The sequence below is a fragment of the Antechinus flavipes genome, chromosome 4 (assembly GCF_016432865.1).
Source record: "Antechinus flavipes isolate AdamAnt ecotype Samford, QLD, Australia chromosome 4, AdamAnt_v2, whole genome shotgun sequence".
In the NCBI taxonomy this organism is placed as follows: Eukaryota; Metazoa; Chordata; class Mammalia; order Dasyuromorphia; family Dasyuridae; genus Antechinus; species Antechinus flavipes.
The window spans coordinates 482602531-482626304 of NC_067401.1; the positions used below are offsets into that span (position 1 = coordinate 482602531).

A 23774-nucleotide genomic window follows, 5' to 3' on the forward strand; every position below is an offset into this window, starting at 1 on the left:
CCATGTTTTTTTTTTTTTTTTAAATCTACAGAATTTTTAATGGATAAATACAGGTGCTATATAAATTCCTAACAGAAATATACACCATAAATTCTCCCTAATTTTTAAATGCAAAAAAGAAATGACAGAACTCTCTAAACTACATATTCATCAAATTGCATTTAACTATAGCTCACATATCATAGTAATAAAAGATAGAAGGATTAGGTAACTTATCTAACATATAATTAAGGAATAAAAAAAAAACCAAAAAACTACCATCACACTTTTCAGTATGTGCAGATGTCATGTGTTAAAATTCATAAAATGGCTGGTTCTTAAAAATATGTAAAACAAAATTACATGATCCAAAATGTCTTTTAAAGTAAATATTCTTATTGAACATTTCAATATGTTTTCTGTACCATCTGCTTTAACAAAGATGGTCCTGAAGCCATTTTCAGCTCCCCACCCTTAACATTTTAACATTTTTGAAACAAAGAAAAATTCAAAGCAAAAAATGTTTTTAGTTTAGTTCTAATCTGTCAAGTGATGACTGTTAAATGTCAGACACCATTATGATTCTCATTAGAGATTCTGCAATAGCACATACGGTATCACTGTACCAATCATCTGTGAAATAAACCCACCTAATTTATATACAACTCACATGAAACAGATTTTATATAAGAAATGAGAAAGCTTTAATAATAAAATTTGTAGAAACAAGAAAGCATATTGATTAAACTGTTCTATGCAGACGAACATTTCCCATATTACTCATCTAGTATTAATTATGTTTTATATAAATAACATAGAAACATTTTTACTAATGTACAGGAGATAGAAACACTCAGATGTATATAGGAAAAGGGAGTCTTGTCTCCATTTTACATGTGTGCCTGATAAAAGCGCTAGGAAAACAAAAAAAAAGAAATTCTCCTAAAACTGCTTTATCAAATTCAAGGCTGACTAAACGTACTATCACTAGTTGTAAATGGCAACTTAATACTTTAAAGAACAGAAGCACCCCACCTCTAATCCTGGTACTCATTAAGAATTCTCCACGTGTCTGGTAAAAAAATAATCCTCATATAAAGATAAAAGAATTTAACACACCTGCTTGGATCTTCTGCTGATCATCTGGTCTCATCAGACTCCAGCTTTCCGTGTGACGAACAGCATAAAAAGACTGAACCAGGAAGAGCCACAGCTTATCACGCAGAGCCTGGATCTTGCACGTAAAACCCTGTGTTCAAGCAACAAATCAGCGGCTGGGGAGAGCCACATTGTCATAGCAACCAGTCATTATTCCTTTCAGAATCTACTTACTCCTTAAGCTACAAGAATGATGTCATCACATAGATTTTTAAGATTGTAGACTCCACGTTCCTAATGACAGCTTACTGGCCAGCACCCGATTCTCAGATGCTCTATTAAGCCAGATCTCTTCTGTCAAAGCTGAAACATTGCTTTAAATCACCAGTGACCTCTACAGGAGTATCTTCTATGGAGCTTTATAATAGGCTAAGTCACTACAAGGTCAAATACTCGAGGGAACAGCATTAGATTTGATTAAAATTTTATCACTCTTGCTGAACAAAATACTACTAGCCTGCAATAACTTAATAGTTAACATTGGTTAATATATGCAAATAAAGCATCAGTAGCATTTTAATTTTTATATTTTACTCAAATCACTACAGAACCCAAGTTTTAAAACCAAATATCAATATCAAAGAGAAAAAATATATTATAAAAATCAAAATCTGCAAGAATATTTTGGACAAATTGTATACACTGAAAATTCAGTTTGAAAAAAAAAACCATCACTGTTATTGGGATATTATTTAACCAACGTTAATTTAAAAAATATTCGAGAGTTAAGTAAATGTTATATTGTTATTAGAACATTTGTATCAATACCATTTCCTTTGTACTTTCAGCATTCAGCAGAGTATCCACAGCCATTAGAAGTAAACAGCTATTCTCAGTGGTGATGTTCTTCTCAATTGCTTGAAGAACTTTGTCCAAGAGATCTGCTGTGCTACTCATTGCTTGTGACTATAGGAAAAAAGCATACATTCACATACAGAGAATACCGAGATTTCCCCACAATTCGTAAGTTAAGTTTAAGTTCAAAAGATTGATGTAAGAGTAGAAGACACTCTAATATTGATGATGCGAAGTAATCCAAAAGTTAAATCATTAATTCCTTTTTTCCATCTCCCCCATAAACTCACGAAAAAGTTATAAAAATGCCATTAACACTATCTGATTATTAAAAAGTATCTAGAAGGTCTTCTGTTTTACATGGAAATTTTTATAATTTTAGAAATGCCTTTCTCTTGGACCTCTAGTAAAGCCAGATGGGCAAATAGCCCTATGAAGATTTGACTCGTCAGATAGTTAATTTTGCTGGGAAAACAATTCCATTATCAGTCAAAAACAGCCATCAGCACTAAATTGTGTCCACATTGTTTTCAGACCATGTTTGAATGGTAATCTATGAGTCCCATCAACTAGAAAAGCACAATAGGATGATTTAGCATTGGGTCATGTTGAGACACTCAAGGTAGGCTTTTCTCTGAACAAATCATCACCACAGAGTTTGACAAAGGATAATTAAACATTTAATGCATTAAAAGACAATATCCTAGGAACTATGAAGTATACAGAGTATAAATAAGCATGATTTCCACCTTGTCAAACTTATAATCTTGAAGGGGGAGATGAGGTAAGTACTGTATAAGGCATGATGACAAATAGCTTAAGAGAAATAAAAAATAATATGTGTCTTCAAAGGCAAGAGTAGAAGTTGGTAACATTAAATTTATTAAAATTATGTTATTTTATTTTATATTTAAATAAATCTAATTTTAAAAATTTTAAATAAATAATGCAATCAGCAAAAAAAGGGGGATCCTGAAAAATAGGTAAGTCAAGACAGTACCTGTAAAAGAAGAGCAAAGTTGTCACTCTGTATTGTCTGGGAGAAGTTGGCCACAATAAATGCTATGCATTCTTCCTGAAGCCTAGATGCCATGGTCAGCGCTGCTTCAGTCCATTTCACTCTGGGAAGGCTGACGATTAGTCTGTCACTTTCCATCAGAAGGAAGGCAGCATTTTTGTCATTCTTTGATTGGGGGGAAAAAGGAGTTATAGGAAATGATTTTTCTAGTGTTTTGAATGCTTGTGATTTCACAGTCAATAAGCAAGTCAAGCATGTATTAAGTGCCTACTATGTGCCAAGTACTGTGCCAAGTTCCAGAAATATAAAAAAACAAAAAAGTAGTATCAGATCTTAGGAAGTTTAGATTCTGACAGATATAATCTGCCAGTGGCCACATACAAACAAGACATAGGATAAACTAATGACAGTCCATGAAAGGAAGACATTAACATTAAGTAGGATTGGGAAAGCCTCCCTATAGGGAATGAGAATTTAGCTGAGATGAAGTCAGGAAGGCCAGGAGATGAAGAGGAAAAGATCAAGTCAAGTGTCTTGGATGAAGAACAGCAAGACCAATATCTCAGAATACATGAAAGGGATCAAGGTCATATATAAATATAAACAGTAAAAAAGCATAAGAAAACTGTGAAGGTGAAAAGGGACTAGGTGATTATGGCTTTGAAAATCAGAGAACTATACACATGGATAAATGAGTTAATGGAAAGCTACTGGAATTTAATGAATGAGGGAGAAATCTGTCCTTTAAGATCACCAATTTGGTAGCTGAGTGGAGGATGGATAGGAGTGAGAAGAAAGCAGGAGGCAAGGAGACCAACTAGAAAGCTATGGCAATAAATTAGCTGAGATGAAAAAGGCCTGTATCAGAATGGTGGCAACATCAGGAGAGAGAAGGGGCTATGTACAAGAGAGCTTATGGAAGTGAGACAGAAGGGACTTGGGAACTATTTGAATAATGGGAGTAGGGAAGAGAGATGTGAGTAAGAATAGTCCCTAGATTGCAAACCTGGGTCACTGGGAAGACAACAGGATCCTGATAGTAAAGTTAGGAAGAGAGGAAGACTAGGGGCAAAGACAAAGAATTCAGTTTTGAACAGATGAACTTTGAAGTAGCCATGGGATACCAGCTCAAGAATTCCAAAAGGAAGCTGGTGAAGCTAAATAAAACTGAGTATCATCTGTACAGAGATAATTATAACCCATGCCCTCATGACAACTTATGAACTCTCATTATAATAGTTGATTAGATCACCAAGCAAAATAGTATATATAGAGAAAAGAAAATCAAGGACAGAGCTTTTGGGGACTCGCACAGTGAACTAGTCCTAAAGGTAGAGACAGTATTCAGACAGATAGGAGAACCAAGAGAGCCTAGAGCCATAGAAACTTACTAAGAAGACAAGGTCAAGGAAAATTCTGATAGTGCCAAAGACTGCAAAAAGGTCAAAGAAGATATGAGGACTGAGAAAAGGCCTTTGGACTTGGTCATTAAGAGATTACAGGTAACTCGACAAGAGAGCAGTTTCAGTTGAATGGTAAGGTCAGAAACCAAGGAGAAAGTGAGAAGAAAGGAAGTAGAGGAACTGACTATCAACGGCTCTTTCAGGCAGTTTAGTCACAAAAGAGAAGAGAAATATAAAACAGTAGATTGTAAGAATGGAGGGATTAAATGAAAATGCAACACTGCTTCCCCAAAATGACAACTAAATAAATGATTAAGTCCACCCTTCACCAATTTCCTATACCCTACATTTGGTATTCTATATCTTAAATGTGGTCTGATTTTAGTAACTATTTTCTTCCTACCCTCACCTTCCATAATTTATTGCTTGTGTGTATGTGTGATAAACATGTCTATATATTTACATATATATGTTCAAGTGAGGATATAATCTATTTCTTTATTTAAATTACTTAATATCTACTAAACAGCACAAGGACAAGCACAGAACCACTTCACTAGGCCACCTGCCATGCTAGCACTGTTTAGTCATTTAACCAAGTTTGAAATCAGATGAAATCAGATTATTGTCCAACCATATCTCTCAATCTTCTCAAGGGTGGTAGGTGATGCTTTATCAAAAGCTACTCTAAATCTACCGCTATATATAGCTACTCTAAATCTAAAGCCACTGCATGCCACTTGTCAATTAGTATATTTATCTCATAAAAACATAAATGAGGCTTATCTGGCATGATTTATTCTTAATGAAGCCATACTGGCTTTTTGTAAACCACCCTTTCATGATGTTAACTAACCATGACTTTAATGATCTATTCCAGAATAAAGCTAAAGTCATGTTCACTAGCCTCATTTTGCAAATTCAGTTCTTTCCCCTTTTTTGAAAAATGAGATTTTTTCTGGTCCTTATCTTGAGGCACTGCTTTTATTTTTTCATAATTTTTCAAATATCTCTGACAATTGTTTAGCGATGATAATTACAAGTCCTTTTAAGACCTGAAAATATAGTTCATTTGGGCCAAAGATCCTGAATTCATGATAGGCTCCCAGATATTTTTAAATACCAACAACCATTTTTGCTTTGTCATTTTTAGTTAAAAGTCATGCTCCTTTGCAGAAAAAAAAAAAAAAAAAAAAAAAAAAAAAAAAAGCTGAGTAGCTTTCCCAGCCATTTTTCCAAAGCAAGCTCCTATCCCTTATATGACCTTCCCCCCCCCCTTATAAAATAGCTAAAATTAAAACAAAACCACAAGAACAAAACAACCTAAAATCAAAACCCCAAACTTTCTACTACTCTTACCTTTTTGTGCCAACCTCAGAGCATAACTGGATATTTCTACGGGACTGAGTCATACTATTCTCTGTCTCTTTTTTGTTACTGGCATACATACACATCTCATTTTTTTTTTTTCTTCAAAATCTAAGCTGGTTGGTGAATCTTCATCAGTACCTTCAGACAAATCCCATTTTTCTTCCTCATGGGAATTATTTCCCTATTTTCAGAATTTCATTCTTAAGCATCTCCCAAGCTGCCTGAATTAATTTCCCCGAAAACCACCTACCTTCTGAAGCCTTGAAAATCCAAGTTTTCAAAATTTAGGACATATGTCAAATCATGTCCAGAAAGAAATCCCTTGAGACTCTCAAGCAAAACTGACAGATTTATGAGTAAAGATTAAAACAGCAGCAACAAAACAACCCTATTACTAAGGAGGGAAAAATACATCTCACTGTGAAGAAAAAAAAACCCAAAACAAACCTCTTCAGTAAGAGTGACAGTTAAGTTTTACCAAGAAAAATGTCTGTGAAAGAATGTAATGTGAGAAATTAAAAAGTTCCTCTTTTCTTCTTCCCCCTCTCAAATAAAAGATTGTTCAACTAGGTCTTTCTCAGAGAAGGGTGACCTCAGATTTAACTGACTCAGTTAAAGCAAAGAGCTTCAACTAATGCTAATCACAGGAGAGAACTTTGTTGTCTGTCCATGATAAAGGAAAAGGCCTGAGTGGGAAGGGGGGAGAGCTAGAGAAAACAATCTAAACTAGATTTGATCCTTGGAGCAATGAACCCTAAAACTTAATTCCTGAGACCTCAGAAACACACAAAGCAAGCAAAAAGACTTTTATGATGCCAGGGATGCCCAAGACACAAACCTGAAAGAGAATAACTAATACATCTATAATCAAAACCCTAAAGAAAAAAATCAGTTTGCCTAAAGGAACAATTAGAATTCTCCAAGGAAATGATACAAGAGTTTTGATAAGACATTACAAAATAAATGAGAAGTATAGAGAGGAAATCTGAAAAAAGGATCAACAGCTTAAGAAAATAGTTTATTAACATACTTTCTAAAAACTAAAATGGACCAAGTGCAAATTAATGACTCCAGGAATCAAGAATTCTTAATGCAAAGTCAAAAGAATGAGAGAACAGAGAAAATGTAAAATATCTCATATCAAAAGCAACTAATTAAAAAAAACACATCAAGGAGAAATAATTTTTTAAAACCACAATTACTTGGAATTCGTGATGCCCCCCAAAAGAACCTAATTGTCATATTTCAAAGAAATCATTAAATTACCCAGATAAAACAAGAAGACAACATAAAAGCAGAACTTCTAATCATCTCTGAAAGAAACCTCAAAATGAAAACTCATTACCAAAATCCACAGCTTCCAGACAAAAGAAAAAATTCAAGTGACCAGAAATAATCTAAAAACTGAAGAAATTATCAGGATTATACAAGATTTAGCAGGTATAAATATAAAAAGATGGTGGATATAGAATGAAATACTTCAGAAGACAAAGGTCTACATCAAGAATAAATTACCCAGCAAAACTGAAAATCATCTGACAAGAAAAAAATGAATCTTCAACGAAATAGAGGGTATTATTGATTTTTAAAATGGAACTTTTGAAAGTTGTAGATTTTTAAAGCACTGAAAAAATATGTATATGAGGTTAAAAGAAAGAAAATATCTATGTATATGAGGTCAAAAGAAAGAAACTTTGAAATACAAATGGAGTTTGCCACTTCCAGCTGTCATCTCACAGGCAGTCTTGTAAAGTGAGAAAATAGGGTGTACTCTCTATCCTGGCTATCACCCAGTCAAAATCCTGGTAGTTATGTTCAATAGACTCCCAGGACTTTACCCTATTTTCTTCAATGAATTCCATATCTGGCTCACAATTTTTCTCTGATCCCCAACTCTTGCTCTCATAACAGAGGAGACTTCACTATACCTATTCATTCTCCCTCAAATACTCTCAACTACTGGGTTCCTCAATCTACTCACCTCCTCCCAGCTACTTCTCCATCCCATGTCAGTCACACATGATCTTGATCTTGCCATCACCCACAAATATAGCATCTTCATGTTCAAGCATTGTGAAATCCCTATATCTGACCATAATCTACTGGCTTTTGAGCTAGTTTTCTCTGCCTACCCTATTCTACCTACAATGTGATCTCTAATCCAGTGATTCCTCAAATTTTCTCCCAGGCCATCTTCCCTGAATTAGTCACTTTGTCACTTTGTCCCCTTCATTGTGTCATAATGAACCAATTCAACTAACTCCACACTCTCCTCTTTTCTTCTTCAACTCCCTTATCAAATTACTGATTATCTTTAATTTCTCCCTTTCTACTGGCTTATTCCTACTGCCTACACACTCATCATGCCTTTCTCTCTCTCCTAGAAAAAAAAAAATCCTTCACTCTTCCGTCCCTGATAACTATTGTTCTATGTCTTTTCTGCTCTGTGTAGCTAAATTCCTCAAAAAAGCTGAATTTAAAAGATGTTGCCAACCTTTTCTCCTGTCACTCTACTTAATCCCTGACAAAAACTGATCATGTTTCAGGATTTGAAACCTCACAAAAAATGTAAAAAATCAGAATTATTATGCAAATGCACTTTGGTCACTATTCAATAAAAATTACATTATTTAATGTAGGGGTCAATTTTAAAAAGTACTAAAAATCAAGTGGAGAAAAAAAAACCCTTAATCCTAAAGAACTGATGGATCAAATAATAAATCATAGAAACAATAGATAATTTCATTAAAGATAACAACAATAATGAAACAATATATCAAAATTTGGGGGCTGCAGCCAAAGTAGTCCCAGAAAGAGAATTTATATCTCTAAATTAACAGAAAAGAGAAAGAACAATTCAATGAGTTGGGAATGCAATGAAAAAATAGTAGGAAATCAACTAATTAAAAAAATCCCCTTAAACATCAAAGAAGAAATCCTGAAAAAAAAAAAAGACAATTCCATAATTAGATTTTTTTAAAGGAGAGAACCAAATCATCATTATTAAAAATAAAAAAGAATTTATGACAATTGAAGAATAAAGGACATATCATAAACTATTTTGCCCAATTACTGATAAAACTGACATTTTAAATGAAATAAATCTATTTTTTCACAAAAACACAAAATATCCAAATTAACAGAAAAAGAATAGAAAATTTAGACAATTTAAGTTCAGAAGAAGAAATTGAACAAATCATAAATGAAATTCCAAAGGAAAGACTTCCAGAACCTGATGAATTCATAGGTGGAAGTTTATTAAAGACTCAAAGAACAATTAATTCTAATATTACATGAATTATCTGCAAAAACAAATAGATCATATTAAATTCTATGACACAGATATGATCTTGATACATAAACCAGAAGAATTAAAACCGTAATAGAAAAGATCAACATCTCAAAGAAACATAGATGCATAAAAGAGATAAATAAAAGTAAAGAGATAGAAATGAAATGACTTAACTGCTTGTCTTCTAGCTTTGAATTTTTAAAAATTCATTCAGTTAATCACTTCTATTTTATGAGTGGGTTGACTCCATTAACATTCAGTTATGATAGTTAACTGTTTATTTCCCCCCACTGTATTCTCTTACATTTTCTTCTCTATACTTTTTTTCCCTGTTTATTTTAACTTATTTCATTTAACTTATTACTTTATTCTTTCTCCCCCTTTTAACCTTATATATATGTATATATTCTCTAATAATAATACAAGCCACCATTTATATAGTGCTTTAAAAAATCTACAAAGTGCTCTACATATATTATCTTTTAAAAAACCAATTATTTTTTAATTAAGCTTTTTATTTTTGAAATATACGCATGGATAATGACTACATTGACCCTTACATAGTCTTGTGTTTCAAATTTTCTCCTCCTTCCCCTCATCCTCTTCCCTAGATGGCAAGCAATTCAATATATGTTAAATATATTAAAATATATGTTAAATCAATATGTATAAACATATTTATACAATTCTCTTGCTGCACAAGAGAAATCAGATAAAAAAGGAAAGTAAATTATCTATATATATTATCAAAGATTATATTCTGACTAAGTTGCAGAAATGCAGAATGCGTTTAACACTGGAAAAACTACATATTTACTCAGATTAATAACAAAAATCTTAAGATTTTATCAGTGGATCATAAACACTTTTGACAAAATATAACATCCATTTTGTGTGGAGAAAAAAACTCACTAAAAACATTAGATCAATGAACTTTTCATTAAGATGATAAAATAACATACATCTAAAATTATAAGTAAAAGATAAAATATAATTTCTTCTAATAAATTCAGGATAAGAGCTAATACAAAATGAAATATATTATGTACAAAGTAACAGAAAAGAAAAACAGAACAGAACAAAGTAAATAACTTAGCTATTCTCAGCAACACAATGATCGAAGACAATGCTAAAGGACTTAGGCTGAAAAAAGGCTCTCCATCTCCAGATAAGGAACTGAATAGTCTGAATAGATTGTAACACACTTTTTTTTTTTTTTAAACTTTCTTTGCTGTTGTTGGGTTGGGTTTTGCTTTTTGTCTATTACAAATAGACTTTCTTTTACAATATGACTATTATGAAAATGTTTTACATGTTTTACATGACTACATGTTTTACATGTTTTACATGACCTGTGTGGAAGTGCTTGTCTTCTCAATGAGGGAAGGTAGGGAAGGAGGAAGAGAGAAAATTTGCAACTCAAAGCTTTTTTTTTTTTAAAAAATAGCTTTTTCTTTACAAGTTATATGCATGGGTAATTTTTCAGCATTGAACCTTGCAAAACCTTCTGTTCCAACTTTCCCCCTGTTTCCCACCTCCCCCTCCCCTAGATGGCAGGTAGACCAATACATATTAAATATGTTAAATACAATATATGTATACATATCCATACAGTTATTTTGCTGCACAAGAAGAATTAATATCTGACTTTGAAATAAGGTAAAATTAACCTGAGAAGGAAATCAAAAATGCAAGCAGACAAAAACAGAGAATTTGGAAATGCTATATAGTAGTTTACACTCATTCCTAGAGTTCTTTTGCTGGGTAGCTGGTTCTATTCATTACTGAACAAATGGAACTGATTTGGTTCATCTCATTGTTGAAGAGAACCACATCCACCAGAATTGATCATCATATAGTACTGTGGTTGAAATATGTAATGATCTCTTGGCCCTGCTCATTTCACTCAGCATCAGTTCATGTAAGTCTCTCCAGGCCTTTCTGAAATCATCCTGCTGGTCATTTCTTACAGAACAATAATATTCCATAACATTCATATGTCACAATTTATTCAGCCATTCTCCAATTGATGGGCATCCACTCAGTTTCCAGTTTCTGGCCATTACAAAGAAGGCTGCCACAAACATTTTTGCACATATAGGTCCCTTTCTCTTCTTTAAGATCTCTTTGGGATATAAGCAGTGCTATTTGTTGGATCAAAGGATATGCAGCACAGTTTGATAACTTTTTAAGCATAGTTTATTATGTATTAATAACATTAATTAACATTCAGTATTATCTTTCCCTGTCATTCTAGCCAATCTAACAGGTGTGCAATGGTATCTCAGAGTTGTCTTAATTTGTATTTCTCTGATTAATAATGACTTGGAGCATCTTTTCCTATGGCTACAAAGAGTTTCAATTTCTTCATCTGAAAATTATCTGTTCATATCCTTTGATCATTTATCAATTGGAGAATGGATTGATTTCTTATAAATTAAGAGTCAATTCTCTATATATTTTGGAGATGAGGCCTTTATCAGAACCTTTGATTGTAAAAATGTTTTCCCAGTTTATTGTTTACCTTCTAATCTTGTCTGCATTAGTTTTTAATTTGATATAATCAAAATAGCAACTCAAAGTTTTAAAAATGAATGTTAAAAATTGTTTTACATGTAACTGGAAAAAATAAAATACTGTATCCAAAAATAAATAGATTCAAGATAACACAAGGACATTCATAATTACAACTTCTATCTGAAGAAGCACTACAAATTAGTACTAAGAAGAATAAACTTAGAGAATAACTATATATAAAAAAGAAACATTATCACTTTTTATTCATGAGATTGTGTGAATAAAGAATCCTTATAAATCAACTAAAAATCAGTCAAAACAAATAAAAAGTTCAGCAAACTTGCAGAACAAAAAATAAATCCACATGAATCATCAGTATTTCTATATAATACTAATAAACCCAGAAAGCAGAGATCAACAAATTCCAATTGAAGTTACTATAGAATAAATCAAACTACCTGAATGTTTACCTTCCAAGACAAATAATTGACAAATATTAATATAAACATAAAACTAATTAATTGTTGATGGGTAGGATGAGCCAATATGACAAATATTACAATAGTACTTATTTTTTATTAATTCAATGTCATATCAACCAAAATACCAAAGGAATACTTTGTAGAACTAGAAAAAAATGACAAAATTCATATAGAGAAAAAGAAAGGTCAAGAATATTAAAAGAAATAAAGAAATGGGAACAAATGGGGTTTATTTGCACCAGATCTTGAATTACTCTACAAAGCGGTAAATATTAAAACAATTTAGTATTTCTTAAAAATAGAGCAACCCAATAGAACAGATTATACACAACATATACAGAAGCATCTATATTTATTACCCTAGTATTTGATAATAAAGATTCTAGCTTCATAGATAAAGACTCAATATTTGACAAAAACTGCTGGGAAAATTGGACCACTGTATGGAAGAAATTAAGTTTAAACCAACACCTTGTATGTTATGCAAAGATACAATTTGAACTGGACACGGTGGTTAGATTTTTTTTTTAAAGTTAAATCATAAGCAAATTAGAGAAATGTTGAAAAACTATCAAATCTATGGATAGGAGAAAAGAGAGGATTACAAAAGACAAATTTGCTATTTTTGATCAGATAACATTTTACAGGTTTTGCTGAAGTAAATCTAATAAAGCTAAGGTCAAGAGGGAAACGACTGTATAATTACAATAACTTTTGTAGAAAGTTTCTCTGATAAAGGTGTCATTTCCAAAACACATTAGAAATTGATTCAGATAAGAACAAGCAGTTCTCAAAAAATGAAACCCAGGCTTTCTATAGCCATATGACCAAAAAAAGATATGTTCCAAATCACTATTAAGTAGAGAAATGAAAATCAGAGCAATTCTCAAATTCCAACTTATACCCATCATAGTAACAAAGATGAGGGGGGAAAAGAAAAATTACAAATGTTGAAGGATCTATGGAAAAACAGACATATTAATGCATTGTTGGTGGACTTATGAATGGAACCATTCTAGAAAGCAAATTGGAACTATATCCAAAAAGTTAATAACAATGGGCTCCTTTTATCTGGTTGTACCACTGCTAAGCCTATATCTAAAAGAATCCAAATGAAAAGGAGGGTCCTGTATGTGCCAAAATTTTAGAACAAAACTTTTTGTGACAGAAAAAACTTGGAAAATCAGTTGATATCCAATCAACTGAGAAATCAAATATAAAATGTTGTCTGGCTTTCAAAATCCTTCAGAACCTAAGCCCTTTCTTAACTTTCTAGTCTCTTTCATATCTTATTTTCTCCTCCATTTTCTCTTGAACAGCCAAAAATTTTCTCTCTCTCTCTCTTTAATTATTATAGTTTTTTAAATTTACAAGTTATATGCATGGGTAATTTTACAGCATTGACAATTGCCAAACTTTTTGTTCCAATTTTTCCCCTCCTTCCCTCCATCCCCTCCCCCAGATGGCAGGTTGACCAATACATGTTAAATATGTTAAAGTATAAATTAAATACAATATATGTATACATGTCCAAACAGTTATTTTGCTGTACAAAAAGAATCGGACTTTGAAACAGCCTGTGAAGGAAATCAAAAATGCAGGCAGACAAAAATAGAGGGATTGAGAATTCTATGTAGTGGTTCATAGTCATCTCCCAGAGTTCTTTTGCTGTGTGTAGCTGGTTCAATTCATTACTGCTCTACTGGAACTGACTGATTCATCTCATTGTTGAAGAGGGCCACATCCTTCAGAATTGATCATATAGTATATAATGATCTCCTGGTCCTGCTCATTTCACTCAGCATCAGTCCATGTAAGTCTCTCCAGGATTTTTCTTTTGGTCATTTCTTACAGAACAATAATATTCCATAATATTCATATACCACAATTTATTCAGCCATTCTCCAATTGGTGGGTATCCACTCACTTTCCAGTTTCTGGCCACTATAAAGAGGGCTGTCACAAACATTCTTGCACATACAGATCCCTTTCCCTTTTTTACCATCTCTTTGGGATATAAGCCCAGGAATAACACTGCTGGATGACAGGGTATGCATAGTTTGATAATTTTTTGAACATAGTTTCAAATTGCTCTCCAAAATGGCTGGATGTATTCACAATTCCACCAACAATGTGTCAGTGTCCCTGTTTTCCTACACCCCTTCCAACATCCGCATTATCTTTCAATGTCATTCTAGCCAATCGATCAGCCAAAATTTAACAAAGGGCAGACTGAGGCAATTCTTCAAGTCAGAGATCCTTTATTAGCAGAAGTTCATGACTTTTTCTTTTTTGCTATGGACTTTTCTGGGAGGCACTTTTAAGAAGCCTATAGGCACCTTTTCAGAATAATGTTTTTAAATGCATATAATATATGACATTATGAAACCAATTATATAACAATAAATACCTACTTTTTTTAAATTCACAAAGCCCAGGTTAAAAATCCAGGTTTTAAAGGAGGTGATTAAAAAAAAAAAAAAAAAGGAACATTTCAGGTGCTAAGTGCTGGCATTAGAAAATATTCAAAGAATATGTAGAATTATAAAGTTCAATATTCTGAAATGAAAAGGAGGTGAATCCTCTTAGAGAGGTGGTGGTGGTGGTAATGACTAATACATTATTAAATTAGGAGGGTCACAATCTCTAAAAACAGAAATATAAGCTGAAAAAAGTACTTCAAAAGCAGCAATTATTTACACGTTAGTCAGTGATAAAGCTATCTGTATTCTCTGGGCAAAGAGGGAACATTATATCAAGCAGGCAGGCCAGAATCAAGGATAGACAGAAAATCTGGAGCCAAATGATTGGAAAGTTTCTTATTAAGGGAGTGGAAGGGGGCAGGAAGGAGACTGCCTTTTTATTGAGATGTGAGTTTTATTTTACAAATACTGAAAATCTTGTGTCAATTTGGAAAAGCTAAAATTATTGTGCTAGAAAAGAGCCTATTGGTTTCAGAAAAATGCTGTGCCTTTATTTAGAAATGGCAAAGTGTTGGTTAATTTAGAGTGATATTATTTCAGACTTCTGACTCTGTGAGGGAATAAATGCTGACTTATTCAATAAACAGTGGGGAAGGGAGGGAGATCAGGGAACCTTCATGAAATTCTAATAGGGAAAGATTTTTTTTTTTTAAAGGAAGAAATATTTGAATTTGAAATTAAATTGACTGTGCTATTTGGTGATGAGATTATCAATGGTAAACTGAAACAATTATTATCTGGGCTATCACTCATAAGGAAAAGAAGTCTCACACATGAAAAATAGCGTACGTTAAATCTGATCATTCTTTGTGGTAGCTTTCTAGACATATTCAGATTGGTGGACATAAACCTAGAATAGTTAAACCTCATAAATAATTTGAAAACTTGTAAAAAAGAATGCAATATTTATAGAGAATTTTTTTTTTTGGTGGGGGCAATTACGTGTTAGATTTAGCTTTCATTTACAGGTCTGAAAAATAATTGTGCTATTTGTGAATAAGAATGAATACTAGACATAATATGAATACCTAAAAAGGACTGCATCTATATCCTCTTTCTGGAATGGGGTGTGCAAAAAAAAAAAAAATAGGATTTTCGTAGAGCATAGATTCTTAACCTTTGTCATGGTCCCCCTTAGGAAGTCTGGAAAAGTCTTAAAAGACTCCTTTCTCAGAAAAATTCACTTAAATGTATATAATATATAGGATTTCAGAGGAATAGTTCTCAAAAAACTTTTTTTTAAGTTCTGAGAGGAAGGATTCTGGGGAGATGACAGAGGTCAGAAAATATCATCTCAGAGTGAACACAGAGCAGCAGAAATAAATAGAAAATGGGATAAAGCAATTGTCCTCTTAAGACAACTTGAGAAGAACTGAGGAAAAACTTGATTTCCAGGGGTGGCGGTTTGGCCCACGTGAAGTGCAAATACTTCTAGGCCTATTTTTCAGAAACAACAAACAAGCAGCCTGGGGTTGGCTGGGTTGGGAGGTAGACTCAGACTCAGGAACTGCTCTCATTGACAATGTGTGTGTATGGGGTCAGACAGTTGAGGAGAAGATGGAAGGACTTTCTCCTGTCAAGAGACATCAAACACAGTTGTGCTAACCTGACATGGTCCTGGACTTCAGATTTGGGGGAGAAGGAATTAATATGTCTGCTAAGTGCAGTAGCAGAGGCATGGGGACCCTGTAGGCTGTGGGCATTTGCAGGAGAGCAGAGTGGCTGGTTTCATTTCCAGAATAGAGTGGAACAAGCACCCTAAGACAGGACTCAGAAATTAACAGTAAGAAGGACCTGAAACTTCAGGCATCAAACCTCAGAATATTTCCATTTGTCAGCTCTTTCTCTGAAGGCATGATAATAGCTGCTAAAATTAAAATCAAAATGAATAAACAAAATGAAGACAGAAAAAGTCTGGGTTCATATTCAAAGAAAGATCCTGGAACTAAAAAGGCCATTCCTTTTTGAATGAGAAACATAAAATGGTTCCAACCACAAAAAGAATTCTTGGAAGAGCTTAAAAAAAGACTTTAAAAATCAGAGAGGTCAAGGAAAAATAGGAAAAAAAATTAAGAGCAATTTAAGAAAATCATGAAACAAAGTAAACTAATGGAAACAGAGCATCAAAAAATTAAGGAAGAAAATAATTCCTTAAAAACTACAATTGGGCAAAGGAAAGATGATGTTATAAGACATCAAGATATAATAAAAAAAGTCAAAACATCTCATTAGAAAAAACAAATGATCTGAAGAACAGATCAAGGAGAGACAATATAAGAATAATCAAACTATCTGAAAGTTATGATCAAAAAATAATCTTGATACAATATTACAAGAAATTATCAAGGAAAATTGCCCTGAAGTTCTAAAATAAGAAGGTGAAACAGAAACAAAAAAAATCCAGCAATCATCACCTAAAAGAGACCCCAATAGGAAAACTTAAGAGAAAAATAATTATAATCAAGTTTCAAAGCTCACAGGTTATGGAAAAAATACTGCAAGCAACATTAAAAAAAAAATCCTGCAATTTAAATATTGTGGAGCTATAAGAAGGATTATATAAGATCTAGCTGCTACTATGACAGATGACCATAGGTTTTGAAATACTATATTTCAAAAGATATTTCATAAACCTGGGGTTATAACCAAGGCTAACTTATCTAGTAAAGTTAAATATATTTAATGAACTCAAAGACTCAGGTATTTATGACAAAAATAGCACAAATTAAGGAAAATTTCAATATAAAAGATTCAGGAGAAAGAGAAGTTAAAAACTAAAGGCAAATTATACAAGGGACTCAATAAGGTAAAATTATTTTTATATGTAAAAATGCCATCAGTATTCTTATGATTGTCTTAATTATTTGAAGTTGGAATATGACAAAAATAGCAGAACTTAAGGAAAATTTCAATATAAAAGATTCAGGAGAAAGAGAAGTTAAAAATTAAAAGCAAATTATACAAGGGACTCAATAAGGTAAAATTATTTTTATATGTAAAAATGCCATCAGTATTCCTATGATTGTCTTAATTATTTGAAGTTGGAAAGTAGTTGGAAAAAAAGACAGGCTGAGCTATGCATGAAGGGGTGATTCTAAAAATATGAAACTATGTAGGGAGAGATAAAAAGGAGTAATTATTTCATACAAATGAGGCATGAAAGAATGAACTGATACAGAAGAAGCAAGGAAAGGAGAGTGGGCAGTATTGGAAACTTACTCTCATCAGAAATAGATTAAAGAGAGAACAAGATATATGTAGACATATATGTATATATGTATGTGTATATATATATATATATATAAAAGAAATATAGCTATATATATGTATAATATGTATGTATATAAGTCATCTAAATTTAGAAAAAAAGAGGGCAAAGGAATGGTGTGGAGAGAGAAGATAAAGAAGGGACTTTCAGAGGTTTGGGTAGGTTAAGAAATAAGAGGGCAAGATAATGCGTAGAAGTAAATTAGAAGAGTGGGAGAGGGTAAATAAGGTGAGAATGATAGTGAGAAAAAATAGGAAAAAGGAAAATATGTAATAAATAATTACATTTGTTTGTGAATGTGAATGGATGAATTTACCCATAAAATAGAAACAGAGAGCAGATTAACTATCTGAATTTAACAATATGCTACTTTCCAATAAAATGGGAAAACATTTTTACAATCAAAGGATCTGATAAAGGCCTTACTTCTAAAATATATAGAGAATTGACTCAAATTTATAATAGTTCAAGCCATTCTCCAATTGATAAATGGTCAAAGGATATGAACAGACAATTTTCAGATGAAGAAATTGAAACTATTTGTAGCCACATGAAAAGGTGCTCCAAATCACTATTGAGAAATGCAAATTAAGATAACTCTGAGATACACACCTGTCAGATTGGCTAAGATGACAGGATAAGATAATGACGAAAATTGGAGGGGATGTGGGAAAACTGGAACACTGATACATTGTTGGCAGAACTGCGAATAAATCCAACCATTCTGGAGAGCGATTTGGAACTATGCTTAAAATGTTATCAAAATGTGCAAACCCTTTGACCCAGCAGTATTACTACTGGGCTTATATCCCAAGAGGAAGCAAAGGGACTTGTATGTGCAAAAATGTTTGTGGCAGCCCTTTTTGTAGTGTCAAGAAACTGGAAACTAAATGGATGCCCATCAGTTGGGGAATGGCTGAATAAATTATAGTACATGAATGTTATAGAATACTATTGTTCTGTAAGAAAGGAACAGCAGGATGATTTCAGAGAGGGTTGAAGATACCTACATGAACTGATGCTGAGTGAAATGAGCAGAACCAGAAGATCATTATACATGGCAACAAGACTATACAATAATCAATTCTGATGGATGTGGCTCTCTTCAACAATGAGATGATTCAAACTAGTTCCATTTGCTCAGTGACGAAGAGAGCCATCTACAGAAAGAGAGAGAACCATGGGAACTAAGTGTGGAGCACAACATAGCATTCTCACTCCCCTTCTGTTGTTATTTGCTTGCATTATATTTTCTTTCTCAGTTTTTTTTTTCTTCTTGATGGATTTTTCTTGTGCAACAAGATAACTATAAATATATGTATGACACTGAGGAATAAGAAAAGAGATGAAGAATACATTCTAATTGTGGTTTTTGTAATTATATCAGGGACTATGCATAAGAACCATATCTATGATTAGGCATTAGTGGGATGGCACTCTTAGAAAGACATCTGCTAAATACTAGCAGTCATACTTTCTTTTAAAAGGTTTTTATAAATCTTTCTGTTTTTCATCACTAGCTACCTTGAACCATGCTTCCATTCTCCAAAAAAAAAATTAGAAAAAAGGCAAAAGTTTAAAAAAGCACATAAGACAAATTGCATGAGCTACAACAATTGGGAAAGAATTCAACCCAGCATTCAGAGTGAGATTATAAGATTAAAAGAGATCAAATCAAACAATAATGTATAAACCTATTCCTTTTATAGAATCTTATAGAGCTCAGAACATCACTTTCCCTCTCTCCAGAGTAAAAACCTTCAACAGATACATGACTTTTATATAATAATTATTTGAGCCACAAATTAATAGAAAAAAAGACCTGAACTGGGAGGTAGGGAGTGGCAGCTAGTTAAGTGAGAAAGGAAAGAAAAATGGGCCTAATGGAAATGAAAGGTAACCATAACAATCAAAATATATGAATCGTTCCACAGCTAGGACTTCAGGAACAAATCAATAAATGAATAGAAGATTTATTAAATACCTGTTTATGTGCTTTACATTGGCATACAAATACAAAAGACTACTCTTCCCTCAAGGAAAAATTCTAGTAGAAGGAAACCCACATGGGAGGTGGTAGCAAGGGAAAGGAGCTTTATTTGGGCAGTCTCAGAGGAATGGTGAGTGGAACCATGGAAGATCCTGCTGGAAGTGCTGGCAGTACTGATTTCATTACTTTTGCTAGAGCAGGTGTAGAAAACAGCTGGTGGGATGGGGTTTGATGGAGACAGGCACAGTGGTATCTGAATACATAGCTGTATGCAGGGCATACAAGACAGATGGACAGGAAGCCTTGTCTGCGGCCCTCATAATCAAATGAATTAGGTGAGTTCACCAATCAATATAACTCAGTCTCTGGGCAGAGTTTCAAAGTGGAATGGATTTATTTATGCATGAAAATGTAATGGGCTGAGGCTCGGGTTGATGCACTGAGGTCCCAAGCACATGAGGCTAAATAGTAATTGGACCATACTCTATTAATATATAAGCCTGGAGAAAGAATGGCCCTCACCCACTCTTTGTGCAAATCCTGATGTGTTGTATAGGAAATGACGATTTTGGTGGTTGGAGGCAGAGGAGTGGAAAAGGAAGGGGAAGGAGAGACTGCTTGCATTGCCATTGCGATGGCCTTTTAGCTCAGGTCTCTCTCTGCTAGCTGGCTTCCTGTCACAGCTGCCCATATTGCTATCACAATCTTTCTTGCCCATATTGCTATCGCAATCTTTTTTCACCTCTTCACTTCAATAAAGATTGAAGATTTTTCCCTTAACCTGAATTCCTGACTCTGGTTGATTTTAAATACGCAGTCATTACATGAAAAGATGCAGAATATAGCGTTTCAGATACCAGGGAATCAGAGGACAGTAGAAACAGAGATAGCAAAATACATCTGGAGTGGGTGGATGGTCACTAGATATTCAGGAGAATGGAACCCTTCTCATTTTCATAGTGGTTATAGGTATCAAGAAAGACTTATAAGTGGTAAGTTCAAGTGGCATAAGCAGTAACAGCACTAGGAAAGCAATAAGTATATTTGGCATAAATTCTGACTGTGGACAATGTATGTAATAGCACAATGACTACAGTCATTTGGGCAAGAAAGAAATCAAGCTGGAGTTGAATGGCCAGGAAAGGCTTCAGGAAGAAGAATAGAGCCATAAGCAAGGGTTCAAATCCTATTCAGACTCACGTTTTAGATCAGGAGGGCTTTTGCTTAAGAAGAGCCAGAATTTTCTAGCTCCAGACAAGGCAAAAGAACAGAACTTTTTATGAACAATATGGCAAAAATTAAGTTTAGATCAAAATTCCAAATAAATACATGATCCAGCTATAAAAGCTCATGTGATGTGGTTTTTAAAATTTGTGTTTTTTTTTTAAATGGTTCCTTTTTATTTATAAATGTAGGGAATGGATTCATATTAGCATCTGCTGTTTCTTGTTTCTTAACTAAGCATAGAAGCCTCCTCCAAACCTTACAGGGAGGCAGGAATGCCATGGTCATTGACTTAATACTCCAATGGATCTGTCATCTTATGTCCAAAGCTTACAACAGAGTAGATCACATCTCATCTATACCTTCTCATCTTGTTTGACTGATTTTTGTCCACCATAAATCCTCTAGAGGGGATTTGCCTACTTGCTCTAGGTTCTTTGATATCAATGAAGTATTGTGTATCTGTTAGTCTTCTATCCTGACACATGGCTGCTCAATCCCTTTTTCCAATCATAAAAATCCAAACTTTTAAATTTTATTTTTAATTTTATTTCTTATGCTCATTTTGTTCTTATAAGATCACAGTCCAGGGGCAGCTAGGTGGCGTAATGGATAGAGCACCAGCCCTGAAATCAGGAGGACCTGAGTTCAAATCTGGTTTCAGACACTTAACATTTCCTAGCTGTGTGACCCTGAGCAAGTCACTTAACCCCAATTGCCTGAATGGGGGGGGAAAAAATCACAATCTATCTAACATACAAGAACTCAGTCTATCTGCATGCACAACTCTCTCTTTTTTTTGGCAATTCACAATTTAAATTTCACAAATGTTGTGGTATTCCATGTTCACAACTATATTGTATATACTTTTAAAAAGTTAGACAATGACAATGAAAAATGATATTTTTCTTCCAAGGAGAATCTTGGGAGTCATTAAAAGCCCTGCCCAGTTTTCCAAATACAGTCATGACCACTGTCCTTTTCTGATGCAATTTTGGGTCCAAAGTATATGAAACTGATAAACCAACTCCATATAGATTGTCCATCCAATTGCTAAACATAAATTTGGATGACAGGATAGCATTTTTAGGATCACAAATTTATTACTGAAAGAGACATTAGAGATGATCCTTTTTTTCCTGCATGGATAGTTAGGCTGAAAAATCATGGATGTCATTTAGAGGCTCTACAACTTTTTATGGTCTGATATAAATAAAATCAACAAACAGTAGCATCTGGAAGACCTTATCATTTATAGGTAATTCTGCTTCCATTTTTATACTACCTTGAATGAGCTTCATGACAGCAATGGTCATGTAAGCAAACAGCCTCTGTTTTGTCTTAGTTGTTATAGAGAATGAAACAATCAAAAAAAAATCTATCTTTGTATGAAAGTATCTTGCAGGAAGACAACATTTAAGGCTACATTTTAGACTACGAATAAAATGTTTTTATATAGATCAACAATAGTAAAAATGAAGGTACATTGGATTCTTCATAATACTTGGTTAATTGTGTGGATATAAAGATATAATAATATGATGTAAGAAAATGTTTGTGAACACCTCTACCTCTTTCCCCTTTATGACTGCATGTAATGGGCTGAGACTCGAGTTGATGCACTGAGGTCCCAATTACTAAATAATTACTATTTAGCCTCACGTGCTTGGGACCTCAGTGCATCAACTCGAGTCTCAGCCCATTATAACTGCAACAAGAATTATCTCCATACATATGTAGCAGGACGTTTTTGAGGGAAAGACTCACTGTACAACATCTTGCTATATCACCACCTTGCTCTTAATTCCTCTCAAAGTCTTTCCAAAAAGAACAGAGCACACCAGAAGACGATTTCACCAAAACCTTCAAAAATCCAGATTAACTTCTACTTGTTTTGTAAAAGGTACTTCACATAAAACTACATTAATTTTTTTTTAAATTTCACTTCTTTGAAAAGTATTATGATAGAATCATAGAATTTCAGTGATTATATGATCCAACATAGTCCAGAACTCTATTCCATATACAATAAATTCAAAAACTGGTTGTGCAGCCTTTGTCTGAAGACCTCTTAGGGAAGCCCATTACACTTCTAAGTAGCTCTAAAAATATAATGTACATCACACCTAAATGAACAGCTTTATAGCTTTTATCCATGGCTCCTAGCCTTCTCTCTAGGGGCAAGTAGGATAAGTCTATTCCCTTTCTGAGACAAGAACTTTTGAAATAATCAAGAGTTATTGTACTTTCCTCCCCATCTCTCCCCAATATGACATGAGTCCAAAGTTCTTTACCATTCTGTCTGCTCTCTCCTGGATGCTTTCCAGACTATAAATATCCTTCCTAAGTTGTGGTGCCCAAATTGAACACAACAATTTGCTGGATTCCTAGACCTTGGTGCAAATATAACTAGCTATTCCTTACTTGTACATTGTATCTTTGGTGTTTTCCTTTTTAATTTGAGTAAAAAATGGATCTTTGATAAGTTTAATCTTATTTTCAATTTAGTCCAATATTTTAGCCTATACAGAACTTTTCTAGATACTAACTCCATCATCCACTATCTTTATTAGTTATTTCTCTCAGCTTTACATTCTTTAAAAATTTTATAATTGTATCATTTGTTTCTATATCTATGGCATTGATAAAAATATAAAACATATCCCTAAGATATTTGAGATCATTTTCTATTGAGGTCATTGACATAAAATGTTTGCAATCTAGCTAAGAGTTCTCTGTGACATGAAGTCATGAAGTAAGAACAAAGTTCAGATAAAAGAAATCAGGATAGGGA

General features: G+C 33.4%; 1 protein-coding gene across 4 annotated transcripts in view; it reads right to left on the reverse strand.

The window, feature by feature from the left end:
* Window positions 1–23774, reverse strand: part of BTBD8 (BTB domain containing 8) — a 157609-nt gene that overhangs the window by 65936 nt on the left and 67899 nt on the right. For all 4 annotated transcript variants that reach the window (XM_051999997.1, XM_051999998.1, XM_051999996.1 and 1 more), the window contains exons 10-12: window positions 2933–3115; window positions 1906–2043; window positions 1099–1228 (exon numbers count right to left, since the gene is read on the reverse strand). In XM_051999997.1, the coding sequence (XP_051855957.1) occupies window positions 1099–1228; window positions 1906–2043; window positions 2933–3115 (451 nt within the window). The remainder of the gene's footprint in view (window positions 1–1098; window positions 1229–1905; window positions 2044–2932; window positions 3116–23774) is intronic.